Genomic DNA, 19,197 nt, shown 5'->3' with positions numbered 1-19,197 from the left:
GCCACGCCAATTCAAGTCCAGTTGACCTTATGTACTTTGAATGCTCGTTCGCCCAAGAATAAATCTACTCTCTTCTTTGACTACGTCTGTGAACGTAAAGCGGACGTGTTCGCTGTAACTGAAACTTGGCTTTCGCTTAATGACTCGGCGGTGTGCAAGGAGATTACGCCTGGTGGATATAATTTTGTTCACTGCCCGAGGAAGGGTGGTAGCATTGGTCTCTTATTCAGGGATGGCATTCATGTTTCGAATATTTCTTCTGGTTCCAAGCCATCTTTTGAATTTGCAGAATATTTATTATTTAACGAGTCTTTGCGGTCTATACTTGTTATTGTTTATCGACCATCTTATTCTTCGTCCCACCCTGCTACTATATCCGCGTTTCTGGATGAGTTTGGAGTCTACCTTGAATCGATCATCTTGTCGCCTGAGCCACTTTGTTTAACTGGCGACTTCAACGTTCATGTCGACGATCCTAATGATTCTTCTGCTTGTTGTTTCCTCGAGTTACTGGAGTCCATTTCCTTTACTCAGCATGTAAACGTTTTTACACATGATCAGGGTCATGCATTGGATCTGGTTATTACCCGGAATTCTGACAGTTTCATCTGCGGGGCTCCATTTACTGACTTCCCTGTATCGGATCATTTACCTGTGGTCTGTTAATTGAGAGTGGCCAAGTCACCCTCGTCTATTTCTTCTGTTTCATTTAGGAAAATACGTGCTATTGATGCCGCTTCTTTCAAGCTTGACATTATTGACAGTGATTTGTTTCATCGCCCGTCTGACAACCTTGAAGAGCTTGTTTTGCAATTTCATAACACCTTGCAAGCATTGTTGGATCGTCATGCTCCTGTCAAGACAAAAGAAATTCGCGCTGGACCCTCTGCTCCATGGATGACTGATGAAATTAGGTATGCAAAGCGGCAAAAGCGGCGGGCGGAAAGGTGTTGGCAAGCTTCGAAAACACCCACGAATTTAATACAAATGCTGTATTATTATTATTATTATTATTATTATTATAATACTGTACTCAAGAAGAGTGTTGGATGTTGAGCATGGTTCGTTCACGCCGCTTGTATTTACAAGGAGGTATGGGGATGGAATGTATAAGATACCACAGCCGATTGGCCGAGCTGATAGCCGCCAAGAAAGGGGAACGATACTCGCAAAAAATTTCCTGGATCCGAGCAAAGACATCCTTTGCCCTCCTTCGGTCGGCCTTAGTTTGCCTTCGAGGATCGCGGGTGAAGCGCCGCGCTGTGCATGACAACAACAATTATGACGTTGAAATCGCAGCTGCCGAGGGAGCCATTGACATTGTTTAATGATTTTTAGCAGCCTTGTATTTAGGGTTCTAGATTTGCCATTCACCTTTCTCTTTTCTGTATAGTTTTAGATATGCTTTTACTCATCAGATTATTAGACTTTGAATCTGTTCAGATTTGACTCCGTTATTTAAAAAAGTAGTTTTCCAGACACTTTGACATTAAAAAAGAAGAGTAGATGTGAGCCGAAAGTGAGTTATTTTGGATCCTTTTTTACCCTGTTAAAATTTTGTATTGTAGAGGATTTTATAGAAATTATTGCTAAATTATTATTATTTGTTATTATTATTAACATGTCAACTTGAGGCACATTTAGATAATAAACATGTCTACTGTAAACAGATTAAATTGCAACTGAAGCTATTCCATTTTGCCTCCTTTAAGGCGAATAATAATAATAGTTTAATATTTGTGGTGCGCAAATTCCATTTACATATAATCAAATGCGCATAACAATTATAGAATATAAAATTACATCAAATAAAAAATTACAGTAAGACCCTTATCAAATTTGCAAAGCTAATAAAAACCTTATCTAAATTGTAAAAAACTATTAAACCATGCACAATTCAATCCTAATTAAAGGCTAAATTAAAAGGTCTTTAGTAAAATTTTAAATTTACTAAAATCAGTCTCGTTACGCACTTTATAAGGAAGACTGTTCCAAAGTTTAAGTGCTACACATATATAAGCACGATCGCCTAATGTTTTCTTTGTTATGGAATTTGGTGCTTGCAGCATGAGACCCTTATTACTAGATCTTAAGATGTATGGTCCATTCTGCTGCAACTTAACAAGATCTTGTAAATAGATTGGACCATGTCCATTAATCGCTTTGAAAGTGATAATGATAAATTTGAACTGTATTCTAAACTGAACAGGTAACCAATGCAGTGCTCGTAGAACTGGTGTGATGTGACACATCTTTGGGATATTAAAAATAATCCTTGCTGCCGAATTTTGAAGGCGTTGGAGCTTGGATAATTCTCTAGCTGGTAAACCATATAAAATACTATTACAGTAATCTATCCGTCCGATTACTAAAGCATGTTTCAATGTTTGTGATGCTTTCTCATCTAAGTATTTCCTAATGCGTCGTACATTCGTCAGATGATGATAGGCAGCTTTGCAGGTATTGTTAACATTGATCTTCAGGTTAAGATTACTGTCTATCCATGTGCCAAGGTTCTTTGCTGATTTCACTGGGAAAACCTTCGAGTCACCTACACACAGGTAGATCCCATCAACCTTTACCAACTGTTGTCTTGTTCCAATTAATATAAATTCAGTTTTGTCGTCATTTAATTTGAGTTTATCATGGAGCATCCAGGTTCTTAAGTCGCGAATACAAAGTTCCATTGCATTAACAGCATCAAGAGCGTTCACTGCAGAATCAGGTTTAAACGCTAGCTATAACTGCGTGTCATCAGCATACGTGTGGACATGTGGCAAGTGATCGTTTATAATATTAAATAGTTTACTTACATATAGTGTGAGCAGTGATGGCCCTAAGCACGACCCTTGAGGAACGCCATATATTAATTGAAATTTGCCAGAAACTTTACCATCAAGTGAAACGCGCTGGGATCGGTCAGATAGGTATGACCTAAACCAACGTAGTGCAGTATCTCATATCCCAAAACTGTTACTTAAGCGAGATAAAAGGACCGAGTGCTCAGCCCTATCAAAGGCGGCGCTGAGGTCAAGAAGCACCAGCAATATCGAAGGAAGCTGGTAAATAGAAAAATAACCGAACGCCATTCCAGCGAATTAATCAGGTCTTGAATTAGTTTATACCTTTAGAGGCCAAATTTTGCGAAAAGTTTTTCGTTCGTTCTGAAGGAAATCCTGCTTTTATTTTTAATTCGAATTTCCTTCACACTATCTTTAGTCTTTTAAGGATGGTTGTAAAAGTTGTCGCTACATTGCAGTCGAGGCAGATGTCAGAAATGTTTAAACTAAAGAAGTCCTACGTTGTGGTGAAAAAAATTAAAAACGTCGAGGCTTTTCCGTCAACCTCACTTGCTAAAATAAAGTTGCACTATTTTTTGGTGCTAACATAGTCATAGTTAGTAGAGGGGACTAACTATGGTGCCAAATACCACTATAGGATGTAAACAGAAAAAAAATATCCGCCGTTAATTCACGATTCTGTTTGAGGCTGGAAAACGCGAATGCAAATGTTACTCACCGGCTGGAATGCTCTAAATTTGTACCCAAAGCTAGCTTGAAAACTTGAGAATGTGTTCATGCTAGCGCGAGAATCCGGTCGTTTCGATACAAAGTCGTTTCGATAAAATTCTTTACGATACAATTCAAAGTCGATTCCAGACAAATGTAAATTCCACTCGATTCAAACTCATGCTACTTCAGGTCGTTTCGAATCAGAATACTTTACTATGTATAAATGATCAAACGAACCTTTAAAGGCATACTCACTAGAGCGAACACAAACCTCTGTTGTAATAAAACAAACCCATATCTCCGCGAACCTCCACATAGACCCAAGTCTTCTACGCAATGAAAACACGCGGCGTCATCCAGGGTAGTCGCAAAGGACATGACGTTAATGGACAAAGCGACAATTCTACTACCCAGGCTATATCTTGTACCGTTGGATTTGATGAAGGCGTAGGGTATAGGCCTGGTACAGGCTCACGTGACACGAGAAAGTTGTCGCGCGAAGGGAGCGTAGACGATAATCGAAAGCGAATCGCAGCAGCCGTCCGGCAATCGGGTACAAAGAGCCGTTTGGGGGGAAATTTTAGTTGCTGAAAAATAACAAAGATTTGAAAAAAAGGGAGTACTTGCAGACGCGAGTTGATGGCTAATTGGAAGCGATTAGGAAACCAGAGAAATCCTGTTATAGATTAGGGAAACGCTTGCCAGCTGTCTCACTCTTTTCAACCGCTGAGAAACTTTTTTTTTTCCTGAGCGCAGAGAAGTGCAAGATTCGAACAGGCATTGATATAGTTATTGTAGCGTGCGTAGCACTCACCCAAGACGCGTCATACGTGCAATACCTCATACGTACATTTGTATTTAGCACCATTTTAACAACCTGTGTGGAACTTATTAAGTTTTAAATTATAGGCTAGACCCATTCAGTTAAACACAGGCCGATTTTCGAATCCGCTAAATGAATACGGGCGTTGATACAGAGTCGTTGACCTAAACCTAGAATTCATCGTTCAAGCTTTTCATGCTCTGTGTTTTGATACTTTGTTTTGCGATCGATTGGTTTTTTTCGTGACGAAGAAAGAAAAAAAGACAAAGAGTATTTCTGGTCGAATCCTTGACTGATAATATATAGTTTAACTATTGTAACTATACCATTTTACTTGAGCATGACCTGTTGGCCGTAGGGGTCTGGGGTGTCTAAGTTTTTAGATTGACAGCCTGTGTTCCCGCCCACAAATAACAAAGCGAAATGCATGCACTCGCATTACTAAACTTCATCATAATCATTACAATTTCCTCAAATGTGATTGGTGCATTAGCTGCTTCATTTTTCACTAATTATTCTGCAGAGTTGAAATCGGACAGGTGTTTTGTAATCGGGCACCATGTAATCGGACAGTTAAAGCAGCCATTGATACTAAGTCCATTCAGCTAGATCCATCAATCGCAGAATTGATCATAATAACCATAGCAACAACCAATTATTCTTTGAAAAAAAATAAAACTGGGGAATTTCCTAGATAGAGGTTTTTTTATTCTAGACATTGTCTTTACCGAAGATATTTCGCAATTTGTACTTGTTATGATTAATTGATAACAAGACTTCGTGTCGTTGAATTCAGTCTGGAAACATACTCGTGACTGACAGACCAATCAGACGATCGCTTTGCGGTCGTCTAATTCTGTTAATCCCTGGTATGATTACAGACCTAATTGGGCTCCACTCGGTCCTATTACCAGTTCAAATTCAGCAGGGATGCACGACAATATTTCTTTCACCCCTGTTTTTGAAACATCAACAGATAATAATGTTTCTTTTTTTAATAGAATTCCTTTCTGCGACAAATTTTATCTTCACTGCGTGAAGCAATTCCCTGGTTCCAGCAGGCTCGTGTTTTTATGTTTTGTTTTGGGTTTTTTTGTCGTCTTAACGAACCAGTGTTTTATTTCAAACCGGAATTAAACAAGCAGTTTTAATTAACTTTGTACTCTGTGTCTTTCTCGTCGAACTACCTAAGGTATAAGGGAAGTTTTGTTCGGCGACTTTTTAAATAAACACCGTTTTTCATTGGAATGTAATAGAAGGTGGAAAATCGGCGCTCTGTGGATATTTTTTTGAAAAGTAATAATTTTAAAATAATGTTTAACTACCCGTCAGTTTTTGGAGTATCGCACGCAATATCTCAGGGATAGAGAAACTGAAACATTTTAAACAACATCATTGGGTTCACCTTTAGTTTTGTCCAATTTCAAGAAAACTCGACTTAAACATTGGCCGAGAATAAACTCTAAAGTTCAGTAAACTTGAGGAAACAGCAGGCGACAAAAGTCAACTTATCAATTTTCCTAAAGTATTTTTTGAATTTCCGTCGGAAGAAGTCAAACTGACTCTCCAGGGCCCAGTCGTGCAAAAAGAGGATAACCGTATCCAGCGGATAGGTGATGGAAAAAACCGGCACAACGCTCTCCAGTGGATCGATTTATCCAGTGGGGAGCGTTATCCAATCTTGGAACAGCCGCAAGAACACAGAGTTTCAAAAGTTTGGATTCGGAATACTCTCGATTTTACATAATATAAAATGCTATTGGCAGGTGGTTTTCTTTTAGTCTCAATTTATTTGAAGCAAATGTTCATCACCTTTGTTTTAAATTCATTTTCAGACATAAATTGCCATACTCAAAAAAGAAAAAGAAGGAAACTTAACTCGATATTACGCTCGCAAACGAATGAAAATAAAATGCGGCAGCTGCAATATTATTTTCGTTTTTAGTTCAATTGCACTGTTGGTATTCCTCCATACGAGTTGGGCTTTTAAGTTTATTGAAGACGCTAAGACAGTCAAAGACATTTACTCAAACAGAACTGGTTGGAGTGCGATCGTTGGAAGAACTTATCCAAAACAGCAATGACGACAATGAGTGCAAAGCTGATATGGCTGGCTCTGTATCACTTCTACATGACAATGAGTGGAGGTATCGATATATAGTAAAATTAACTTATTTCATAGGGGACACAATTTAAATGCGCTCTAGTTTTTGCTACGGCGTACCTTTATACGTAAGGCGCCAAAAGTGACACGGCAATTTTTAGTGAGATTCTTGCTAATTCCATATGTTGTCAGTTATTGCTGCCGTTTGCAATTGCATGACAGAGAGATAGTGTTTCTTAAAAAAAGCTGCAGCTGGTATTGGCCTGACGTCAGTAGAAAATTTCGACCGAGGAAGAATCGAAAACGAGAAACTGCGGTCATTTAAAAAGCCCCAACAGAATGAATGCAACACGAACTTCCTTCGCTGTTTAAGATGACTCAGTCCACGTAATTCAGTTCTAATGAAAGTTAAGAAGTCGGTTGTCTCATCTATTTTATTAGGCAAAAAAAAAACAAAACATAGTCTCAATTTGATTACGACAAGCGTTCCTTAGAGCCGCCACAAGTATCACCACGGAATTGATCAAAATTTCACACGACAAACAAGGGAAACTTCCATAGCAAAGTACATTTCACTTTAATGATACTGAGAGTGCTTAATTTTTCTGACGGTTCCGAACTTGAAATCTCCTGCGGCACTGAGGGTTCGATTCGATCTGAGGAGACCTCTGCCAGAAAGTGCAGAATTTGATGAGTTCTCATAACAAATGAGTGCAAAAGCCAAAGGAAAAATGCAAAAAAGTAACGGAACTTGGAAAACTGCGGAAAGATCCAAATTTAGGAAAACACTCGAATTTCCAACGTTTGATTTTTGCGGAGGGCAAAGGAGAAATACAGAACTTTTAAACGTGCGTAGATCGACAGTTGTTCTCAAGAAATCGTCTATTCGAGTAAACGCCTGGAACGTCAGCTTTAGAAACCCATTACGGTGGCAAATTTACAGTATCAGCTTAGTTGATACGACCAAATTATTTTCTAACATTAAGTATAGCTTGTTTTCGTATTTTCTGCATTGCTATCTTACTCTCCCTCGAAAGGTAGGAGTACTGAAAACATACACTGACACCTTGTTACGTTCATCCAGCTTGTAAATAAAAAACAAACAAAGCAAAATAAATCTAAAAAAGGTGCTTTCTGTTCGACCATTGGAATACTTTCTCCCGCTTCGGCGTTGAATGTCGAACAATTTTAAAAAAAGGTACATGGTGGCCCGATGACATAGTGTGAAAAATCTTAGTCGCTAACAGACTACCTTAGTTGCCTTATTTACCGATCGAAAGTTCATTTCTTAGCAGCTGAAGAAGAATGCAGACAACTGTTTTATTCCGAACCAGTGAAAGACAAGGTTCTCCTCAATCATGTTATAATAAGAATAGATATAGCGATAGAAGATGTCTGCAGCATCCGATGTTTCCTTGAGCCCAATTGCTTGTCTTATAATGTTGGACTGCTGGAACAAAGCAACCAATACCTGTGTATGATCAGCGACTCCAATGACGTTCTACATCCAGGAGATTTGGTTCAGCGGATAGGATTTACCTACCATAGAACCAAGGTCTGTTCGTCCGTGATCTAGGGACTAGGGAGTCAACTGGAATGTTTCTTTTTATGTTACTTTGAAAAACAAAGTAGGTTCCGTTATAAGTGGACATCCTCGCGTCATAAAAAAAGTGTCTTACCAAAGCTAGCTGCCACTCGAAGCGTAAGCAATTGATGGAGAGCTCACCACCTAAGTGGTGTTCAGAAATGTAGCCTTGAGTGTAATACAGCAACTCAAAAACTAAATTTTGCCATCTAGATATACTCATTCTCGGATCATTGTAAAGAAATTTATCACTTTAAGGTACACCGTACCAGTTATGGTGCACAAATCTGGCATCTATAAACTACCACTCGTTAATGTTACGTCGAACCAGTGTCTTTAACTACAGAAAAGCACGCTTACAGAGATGTTGTGCTGCACCCAAGGTTATGGCACCGTTGACCAAAAAGACGATCTTTGAGGGAATTTCGGTAGCATCACGTTATCATTTACCTTTTTCCCCCCTGAGGCTCTGATACATTCTTATGATCCCCCTCCCTCATTTACAGTTAATTACCAGCCACTTTTCTATATAGTACCCCCCTCTTATACTCTTTTGTCGACGACCAATCCTTCACCCCCCTTGTGCCTGGCGGTAGATAGTGACTGGTCTGTTAAAGAAGGGTTCTTTGAGAACATTCTTTTTCTTGTATCGTCAGAGTCCATGCAACACTGATCCTTGCAGGAAGAATATGACTTGCCAACCGGGCTACACTAGCAAAGGATACCGTTGTAGGAAAAAGGTCACGCCGATGTCATTAAACTCCAACAAACCAGCTGCCAAAGAACGTGCGTATACTTCTCTGCTTGGGTCATTGCTATTATTAAAAAAAAAAAACACAACGACTTCAAGACTTTTAAAAAAAAAAGGAAAAACAGTCTTTGTAATCAAGACGGATAGAAACTCATACTGAGATCGTTCCTTCCAAGTCCAAAACGTTTAAGGTATATTCCATGAGCGCATATTCATGAGCTTCAGACTGCTTGACTGCTAATAGTTAACAGGCAAATTTGATTTGAATAAAAGCGTGGATCTTCATTACATACTAACTTGGCTTCATCATCTTCTTATGTTATATCTAAAGGATATAATTCCGTTTATTTCCGCTTGCTATGACGTGCTTAAATCGTTAGGGACGCAGCCTCTATTTATTTTTTCTCCGTTGAACTTATTCGATTTAAAATTTTTTTTCTCAGACATTCATAGATGTTCTGATGCACCCAGCATAACCGGAGTCTATAATATATCCCATCATGACGAGGGACCTTTTCCTGTGTACTGTGATCAAACAAGTGATGGAGAAGGTATCTTAAAGTTAACAAATGGTAAACACCACAGCGTACACTATTGAGTTATGGATGCACGCGGGAGGTTGCTAAGCACGAAAGAAGCGTAAGAGTCGCTCGAGGCGATAGCCGAGAGCGACTCTAGCTTCTTGAGTGCTTAGCAAACCTCCCAAGTGCATCCATAACTCAATAGTGTACGCTGTGGTGTTTACCATTTGTTTTATATCATAACATTGATACATTGTAGCTAAAGAGTTCCCTTTTATTTAACAAATCTTACGCGACCAGAAAAAACAAGCGCGCGCGGAAAAATAGTCTTTGCATTTGCTCGCGTCAGCAGCGTACACCCATGGGCAAATGGGGGACGCTAAATTGACCAATCAGAGCCCGCACTTTACTTTGGTTATGTTATAATTAGCTGTTAACCAGTTTAGTTTGTCTGTTTAGTACAGGTTAGAATATGAAACGATGAAGAAAAACGTCTATCTTAGTCTGTTTCGAGGCTGCCTTCGGTCTTGAGTTTTCCCTTAGTGTAAATATAACATTGAAGAGTCTGGTCGATGCCACATGGAGATTCCGTGAATGGCTTTTAGTCCGTGCACACGCATGCGTCTTGAATTGCTGAATCACCCATTCGTTTTAAATGGATTTTTGCATCCTTTCCACTTTGGTGAGACTTCCCTTTCCTCTTTATACATCACCCGTGGTTGTTCATCTCTGCTGTTGGATTAGATCACTGATTCCTTTTTGTTTTCTACTGTGATCGTTAGGTATTTGGAGCTTTTTCGAGATGACATAATTTTTAAAATCTCTGTCTGGTAAAATTGTCACTTCACAGGCTGGACGATGGTATTTAAAGTTGTTAGTGGCCTTTCTCCACCCCACCTTGGTGAAATTTGGTTGTCACCGTCCCTCTATCATGAAAATCTCAACGAAACCTTCGACATAACGTCTGCTTATCCAACTCATTACAAGAATCGTATTGTAATGGACTGGGAATATTTTGACCCTAAAGAGGTGAGGAAAGTGGTACACGAGCTTTATTAGCTGCAAAGGACGCTTGGTATTGAAAGAGCCTTCGTAATCCCCGTGACAGAGGCGCATCAAAGTCGCTGCCAACTGAAAACCTTGATTGTTACTTGATTCATGTCAAAGCTGCCACAACTTCATATTTTACCAGGTTGACATGTAGTTACAACTCAAAGTTTTTCGCCTGGTTTTCATATCAACATGTAACATGTGCCAGACAGTTTGGCAAACGCTAAATACTAAATCTCTTGTACTTCACTCCTACGTATGCTTCCTAAAACTTTCTTTACTTCTTTGTTACTTCTTTCTGTGGTCTTGTAGCTACTAAAAAGCTACAAAACACTAAAGGACGAGCATGATAACAAGAGCTGTTTCCTAATAAAATTTCTTTGATAGTAAGGACAAATCTAATACACTTAGCTATACTTTATTACATCTGGGTAAGGATTGGAATATTGCTGAGCGCAAGAACTGTCAAAGGCATATAGGAACTTAACAAGGGAATAACCTTTCCCAGTCAGGATGACAATGAAAATTGTGGACTTTTTTAGAAGTTGAAAATAACGAATGGAATTAAAACGGGTAAAAGGTATAAAGATCCTTTAACTTGGAAAATTTAATCAAGTTTTTGTGATATCGTAATGTTCAAGTTAACAAAAACTGTTTATTTTATGAAGGGTTAATGTAAGTCGATTTTAACTTCGACCTTAGGCTCGCATCGTTTTGTACAAGGATGGTCAACAAGTCATCTCCCTCAAGTTCAATGCCACAGGTACAAACAACTTAGATTGGTTTTCACAAGAAAACCTTCTTTACTCGCCATGGAGCGATCTCAAACTGTTCTCAGGCCTACATTTCGGCCTTCTGGGTCCCATAGTTCCTGATCGCTTCTTTGAAATAACTGGGCCTTACTCTGGTTGTGCAACGGATATCGGTTGGTTGGTTGCTTCAAGTCACCAAGTATGTCCATGGGACAAACGAGCACCCCAGCCTAACATCCAATACAGCCGAAAGCAACTGGGGTCACTTATGGAAGATTACGGTAAGCTTGATCTTTAAATAATTTCTGTTTTTTATTGTTTTGACAGGGTACGAATAGCTAAAAAATGCTGTTTTATATGTATTGCTTCACCCCATGCTATTCGTGGCACCAGATTTCGTCACCTCGTGAGCAGTTCTTTTTCTCCCTACAATGGTATAAACGTTGGTGGTCGTCTTAAAGTAGCAAGTAAACAACTCAATAGAATTCAACCGCCCTCGTTCCCCCCTGCCCCCCTTCCCCCTCTCCCCCCTCCCCCCCTCCCCACTCTCACCTTTCCCACTCACTCCCTTTTTAAAAATCGAAGGGCCACACACTTGAAAAAGCCTCTGTTATCATTTTATCTCACAGAAAATGTAGGCATCGCAGACGTGCTTGCCGTGTTTGTTCGCTGACAGGAAATCATATAAAAGGCTGAGCGAGGCCTTTTTTCTGCGAGAACGTCTTTACTGTTATAGAAAATATTTTTGTGTTCGCTTTAAACTTGTCATGGAGAACATGATCCTTTGGATTTCAGAGCGCTTTTCTATTGAGTTTAGTAAAACCGAAACCAAAATAATCACAATGGCCAATCAAAAGAAGGGGAAAATAACTTGAAGAGTCAATGAGAACTCAAAGTAAAATAAAAAAACTGCCTAAAGCTTGGCAAAAAGCGGGCGACCAAGTTGTGATTGTTTTAAGTTGTGCAAGTTTTTTTGGAAAAATCACAAAACGAAATAAAGCAATACCAATGTAATCTTGGATTACTTTCTACACTCAATTGGAAATTGCTGTATCCATAGTTGAAGAATTAAGATTACAATTTGTACAGTAAACGGTTTAAACCCGAAAGTAATAATAAAGTTTCCCAAATGTCAGTCACCACTACGCACAACAGTCCTGTTCAGGACCACACTCACTCGGTTGTCAGACTTCACGGTTAAAGGTCATAGTTTTTGCGTAATGGTCTTGAACCCATGGAAAGCTTTCTCTTTTGGAGGAAAGTGTGATATGACTTTGTTTAGCTTCTCTTCTTTTGAAATCAAGTGAAAACTTTAAACAGTAAAGAGGAATTATGGGGGATGAGGTACAACCCCTGTATTACAGATTTTAAACTAAAAGTTAGTGAGCGGAATAACCTCTTCACACGTGTACCATGAAATCAGTCGTAATTCAGTCAACAACTCAAAGTATGAATTCATCTGCCATATTTCTGGACGTATGAGCTCTCAAACAAAACTGTTATACACAATCGAGAGGTTCTTTAATTGCGTTCATTTACTTTATTCTCGTTACCTTACTACATAATTGTTATTATTTGTAGTTTATTAAGAACTCTCTTACAGTTATAAAACTGAATAAACAGGATAGTAATGCATGAAATAACCAATAAAAGTATTAAAAATGTGTGATAAGTACTTAGATAAATCTCAGGTATGTGCATAATATTCCAACTAACTATTTGGTAAGACTGGTATCTTTGGTCTTCAACGAATGTACACAATCATTACCTCTGCAACTCCAACATCAGCTTGAAAAAAGAATGTTAAAAATAATCACTGACAAGGAGTACATTATAGATAATTTATCTAGAACATATTAGCTATTCATTTTTAAAGACAAATAGAGTAGAGAAAAACATAAGAACTAGATTTAAGATTAATAAGTTTGCTTCAGCTTTGTCGGCATTTCTGAGATTATATTTAGTTCACTCCTACCATTATTCCAAGACTTTTTCTGGAGTTACAAGTTTCTGTCCTTCTAATTATCATTATGATAAAATACCTCAACCCCAGAATGACAGTGAGTAGAAACGTCCTCTGAAAATGTCACTGGTTAACACATTTATCGAAAAAGAGGATATTGCCAAGTGCTTATAAAATCTTGATATTGTCAAATAATCCCAGGACAACGTCGATTGGATAATCGACACATATCACAAAACCCGAAGAGACAATTTGCTTCAGGTATTTTTATCTCTATGGCCATTAACTTTAGAATTGAAAAAACGGCTACGAAACCATTCGATTGGGTTGTTCACGACGCCTCGAGATATTAAACAAAAACAACACTAGCAAACATTAACAGAGGTACTCTTAAGATTTGAGTTTTTCTTACTGAAGAGTATTCCTGGAACAACACCAGTTCTTTTCTCCCAGTCACAGTGAGGTCCAGTGATTACGAGCCACCCAGAGTCTTGCTCTCATCCCCCGTCGTGGGCATCAATTTCGAAGTTGCGTACCCCAAAGCGGCCATCTATATGAAAGGGTAATATGTATGTCGCATTCTTGAGATCAGTCCACGATGATTGAATAAGATTTTTTTGTGAAAACCAATCCAAGTGTGTTGTCCCTTTGGCATTGAATATGGTAGACAGGACTTCTGTTCCATTAGTGTAAAGTGCTACACGAGCCTACAGTTACACAAAAAAGTATCTTTAATTAAGGTCGGTAATTATTTGAATTGTTTTTAATTTTTTTTATGGACTTTACTCTTATGGTTTTTTAATGTTTTAATTTGTTTATTACTCGTTGTTTATTCTGTTGTTGTTCCTAAATATGCACTAACAGCGTAAGCTTGCTGTTAGATTAAGGTAACAATTCTTACGTCATAAGTTTGAGTATTCTCATTACCTATTATTGGATAATGTAAGGATATTAAGGGAAAAGTTTCATTTTTATGAACTCTGGGAGTTTAAGGATTTCATGGCAAAACCAGCCAAATAGTAACCTGTGTTACTCCGTTACTACTTAGAAAGAGAGAAGTGTGTTGCTTTTTTAGCTAAGAACGTCCCGTGTAAATACGCAGAGCATAACATTTATAACCACTTGAGAACTCATCATTGCTGTGCAAGAAACTTTACAAGCGAACAAACAAATTCTTCATCCGAGTCACTGTAGCAAATGCACTAAACATATAGTTTGGTTCGAGCCTCGGCCTGAGTCATTTCGCTGCAGCTGGGCTCTTTGACAGGATACTAAACTCTCACATTGCATCTCAAAACCTCTGGATTTTGCTGTAGGGTTGCAAACACCTGTCACGAAGACTGGACGAAATTCTGGCTTTAGTTGAACACAGCGATAATATGTGTCCGCATATGCATCTTAAGAGGCGACCCAACTTACATTTAGTTCGTTCGTTCTGAAGGAAATCCTGTTTTTTTTTTTTTAATTTGAAGTTCCTTTACAGTATTTTTAGTCTTTTAAGGATGGTTAAAAAAATTGTCTCTAAATTGCAGTCGAGGCAGTAATGTGTAAACTAAAGAAGTCCTACGTTATGGTGAAAAAAATTTAAAACGTCGAGGCTTTCCTGTCAACCTCACTTGCTAAAATAAAGTTGCACTATTTTTTTAGTGCCAAATACCATTATAAGAAAACAGAATAATGTAGATTTTTGTTTTTCGTTGCAGGTGTCTCCCTAAGTGCTTTTTCGTTTATGAAGACATCGCTTGCTTAGAGAATTTATAACTCGATTTTAGTTTCAAATACCCGCCGTTAAATAACGATTTTAGGCTGGAAAACGCGAATGCAGACGTTACTCACCGGCTGGAATGATCTAAATTTGTACCCAGAGTTAGCTTGAAAACTTGAGAATTTGTTCGTGCTAGCGTGGGAAACCGGTCGTTTCGATACAAAGTCGTTTCGATACAAGTCGAAGGTGATTAGTTTCAAAGGAAAAGTCCACTGATACAAACTCATGTTACTTCAAGTCGTTTCGATTGAGAATACTATACTATATATAAATGACCAAACGAACCTTCAAATACATACTCACTAAAGCGAACACAAACCTCCGCGGTAAATAAAACAAACCCATATCTCCGCGAACCTCCACATATACCTGAGCCTCCTACGTAACGAGAACACGCAAACGAGACTAAGTTTTGGTTGAACACGAAGGCGCGCTATATAAAGAAGTCTTTCCTGGGAAGATCTAGGCTCATTTGTCACTCACCGTTGACGTGTGCGGGTGAAAGTCAAATGCTGGTAGAGGAACGAAAGGAGCTAATGAGATATCTATTGTTTACTTCCACCAGCATGGTGGCATGAGATAACGTGCGAACCACCTATTTCGATCTCAAATTTACCGCCACAAATAAAGACAGTTTCTATTGGAGAAAGGAAACACAAATCTCAAAAATTCTTTTATTGCGATGAAGACATAAAACAATTTTAAGGAATGCGCCCGCTGTTCACTGTTTTGGAGTAGCTGTAGCTCAACCTGACTTGACTCTGAGAGTTCTACATCACACGACGATTGATTGACAAATGGGACCTTTTATAGCGCGCCTTCGTGTTTAAGTTTATTTACCAAGAAGAGAGACTTAAATAGATAGATAGATAGATAGATAGAGAGATAGATAGATAGATAGATAGATAGAAACTTTATTTAAGTGTCAGGAAAATAAGCTAGCCGAGGGGAAAGCCCTCTACTAATAGGGAACACCTCAATTAGTAGAATAAAATAATTACTGCGTCCAATCCATTAAATTTAATACAATAGTTAGCTAAAATGCTAGATGCTCAATGCAAAAATGCTAAAATTATTATTATAAAATATTATTATTATTATTTCCGATGAGACATCAACTATTACACAGATAACATCCTCTGCATCCATCATCAACAATAGATGTCAAATCCCTATTACGCATTCGTTTTCTAAAATCACTTAATGATTCAAATGTTTTATCACTTTTGTCTAGCTTGCTCCACAGAATAGGACCTAAATATCGAAGGGAATGCTTACCAAATGAAACTGTGTTAAACCTGGGTATGAGAAAATCTGAATTTCTTAAACTGTAGCATGAATCATGAGGTTTAAAAATATTGTCTGGAAGACTTCTATTCAACAACGTAGGCAAGTTAGCCCTATTCAATAACTGATGATAACTGTTCCTTTGCCTTTTTCTCCCTTTAAAAGCACACACAACCCACAATTCCTCTATTCGCTTCGACGAAGGGCTAACGCTCGAAACGTCAGCTTTTATAATTGTAACGGTGGCCAATTTACTATTTCAACTTTGTTGATATATTCAAATTATTTCGTTACCCCCACCGACGTAGCCCCAAACAGTTTCTTTAGAAACTGTCAGCCTTTATTCTGATGATAACTGGACTTGGTGTCCTTGTACACGGCCCTCAGTCCCCGTTCCTGGATTCTTTCTGGTCTACGAGTATCGCTAGCCCTACAAAAATGCCAAACAAGGTGGCAATATGTTCAATATGACAAGATTGGTAGGAATTAGATTTCTCAATCTCATAATTACCCAAACCCTTTGACTAGCTTTGTTACACACGTCATTGATGTGTTCATTGAAATTTAGCTTATTGTCCATTGTGACTCCCAAGATTTTCAACGAGTTCGATGTCCTGATAATCTTACCATTCAGGTTCAGGTTAATATTATGTTCTGCACTGCCGAACTTTTCCTTATTATGACCACATTTGATTTGAATGTACATAGTTTGATATTTCTTCAAATTACCCTCCAAGATATTGTTTTCGTACCAGTCAGTTGCACTACTGGCACTTTCTTCTAACTTGGTATGGACTCTGCTGATTCCTTTGCCTTTTTGATATATTTGATGATCATCAGCGTACATCGAAATATTGGCATCAATGTTATACACAAGATCGTTCTGAAAGATGTTCCAAATCAGTGGGCCTAAAGAGGAACCTTGAGGACAGCCACGAACAACACTTTTCCAAGCACTAGTTACAGAAGATTCCAGCCTGGCTCTGTTATAGCGATCGCTCAGATAACTATTTAGCATTTTAACGAATCTGTCATAAAAACCATAAGACTTGTGTTTACTTAACAATAGAGGCCGGTGAACCGAGTCAAATGCTTTTGGCATGTCAGTAGATAAAATGCCGACAGACATGCCTTCATCTTTTGACTTTTTCCAGTCTTCCAAAAGACCAACAAGGGTAGTTTCACAACTACGATGTTTTCGATATGCTGATTGACAATCAGCGAGCTGGCTCTCAAATTTATCAGATATTTGTTTTCCTAGCAGCTGTTTAAACACTTTGTCAACGCATGGTAGAACTGTTATTGGTCTGTAGTTGTTAATCGCCTGAGCGTCATCTCTTTTAAAAGTCGGAATCTACTCGCCTCGTTTCCATTGACAGGGCTATTTTCTACGTACATACATACATCTTTATTTAACAATGCAGGTTAGAAAGATTGGCAAGACTGAAGTCCTAATGTGGACCTGCCTAACTACAAATTAAATACAATCACAATAAAATATACAATAAAAATTGGAAAAACAGAGTAAAATTACCTCTTAAATACAATTATATAAATATAATTATATAAATACAAAACAATATTAAATTTACAATTAAAAACACAGAAAGTCATCGTGTTTCACTGAAACACAGCAGGAACCTTCGGCAAAATTTATGCTATTGAGAAGATGCTTGTTAGCCTTAAATTTAATCTTAAACAATCTTAAGTTAGCACATTCCTTGACATGATGGGGAAGAAGATTCCATGCGAAGGCGGCCCTGTGTTTAAAAGAAGACCTGCCAATTTCAGATCTTGGTCTTGGCACTTCTAAATTTAGAGAATTTCTTAAGCTGTAATTCGTTTTTGCCTTAGAAATTAAAATATTTAGATCCTCCATATTTAAGCTATGATAGGATTGATAGGTCAGAACCAGCAGTCTTTTAACATAATACAAAGAAATGGGTTTCCATTGCCTCAATTTCTTGATCTCATCAGCTGTAGTGGTCATAGGTAGCTTGCAAACAATCCTAATAGCTTTCATATGAATATGTTCAATATCCTCCATAAGTGATGGGGAAGCAGAGCCCCAAACAACAATATTATATACAACACTAGGAATAATTGAATTGAAATAAATAGATTCCAAGATGGACTGAGGCAGGAATTTGATTCGCTTCAAAACAGCCAATTTCTTGTTAAATAAAATACAAACATTCCTAATGTGATCCTGCCGAGATAACTTATTGTCCATAGTTAAGCCAAGACACTTAGATGAAGACTTGAGCTCGATGGTGTTGGTGCCATATCTTAAAGCTGGCAGAGGGCCTATAAAGGTGGATCTAGGTATTATCATTGCGTCAGTCTTTGATTCATGTGAAATTAGTCTGTTGATTGTGCACCATACCTGTAGCTGGGATAGAATACATCGAAGTGAAGAGATGATCGTGTCTGTATCCCTACCAATGGTATAAACTGTGGTGTCATCAGCAAACATATAGAGGTCACCATAAGATATGGATTCAGGCAAGTCATTACATATATTGAGAGTAATCTAGGCCCCAGGATGGACCCTTGAGGCACTCCATACTTCACAGGTTGTAGGGCAGATCTCTTTCCTGATATCTGGACAAACTGATTTGGGTTAGACAAATAATTGGAAAGCCAAGAAAACAGATACCCCGATATTCCAGTGGCTTTCAGTTTCTCCAACAGGATTGAATGGTTAACTGAGTCAAAAGCCTTGCGGAAGTCAACAAATAGTACACCCACGACCAAACCTTGATCTGTTGTTAATGCATGAATTAAAAAGGGTAGCAAGTGAACTCGAAAGTTGAGCTGCTCCAATTTTCATGATTTTAGGTGGAATACCATCGTACCCTGTTGCCTTTCTTGCGGTCTCCTTGCAGAAAGCCGTAAAAATCTTGAACAAAAGCTCATCTTTCAAACCGGCAGTCTAAATCTCACAGGGATCAACGAACGCTTTTCATTCCACTAATTTATTCATGTTTTTTTCGTTGCCATGTTCCCACCAATAACGTAGCTCCATTTTCTGCCTTTAAAAGCACACACAACCAACAATTCCTCTATTCGCTCCGACGAAGG

General features: G+C 38.4%; 1 protein-coding gene across 2 annotated transcripts; it reads left to right on the top strand.

Annotated features, from left to right (window-relative positions):
* The first annotated feature begins 3,864 nt into the window (after positions 1-3,864).
* LOC111325239 (uncharacterized) lies at positions 3,865-12,233 on the top strand. 2 transcript variants are annotated; one of them, XM_088729891.1, is made up of 7 exons: positions 3,865-6,482; positions 7,735-7,994; positions 8,681-8,810; positions 9,219-9,326; positions 10,147-10,325; positions 11,049-11,379; positions 11,728-12,233. In XM_088729891.1, the coding sequence occupies exons 1-7, from the start codon at positions 6,416-6,418 to the stop codon at positions 11,769-11,771; spliced, it is 1,119 nt and encodes a 372-aa protein (XP_088586017.1). In that variant the 5' UTR covers positions 3,865-6,415; the 3' UTR covers positions 11,772-12,233. The 2 variants fall into 2 exon arrangements, with proteins under 2 accessions (XP_088586017.1, XP_088586016.1); XM_088729890.1 differs by having other exon boundaries at positions 7,732-7,994.
* Positions 12,234-19,197: the final 6,964 nt, after the last annotated feature.

Source organism: Stylophora pistillata, chromosome 8, assembly GCF_964205215.1.
Source record: "Stylophora pistillata chromosome 8, jaStyPist1.2, whole genome shotgun sequence".
Taxonomy (NCBI): Eukaryota; Metazoa; Cnidaria; class Anthozoa; order Scleractinia; family Pocilloporidae; genus Stylophora; species Stylophora pistillata.
This window is presented reverse-complemented; position numbering and strand designations above follow the sequence as displayed.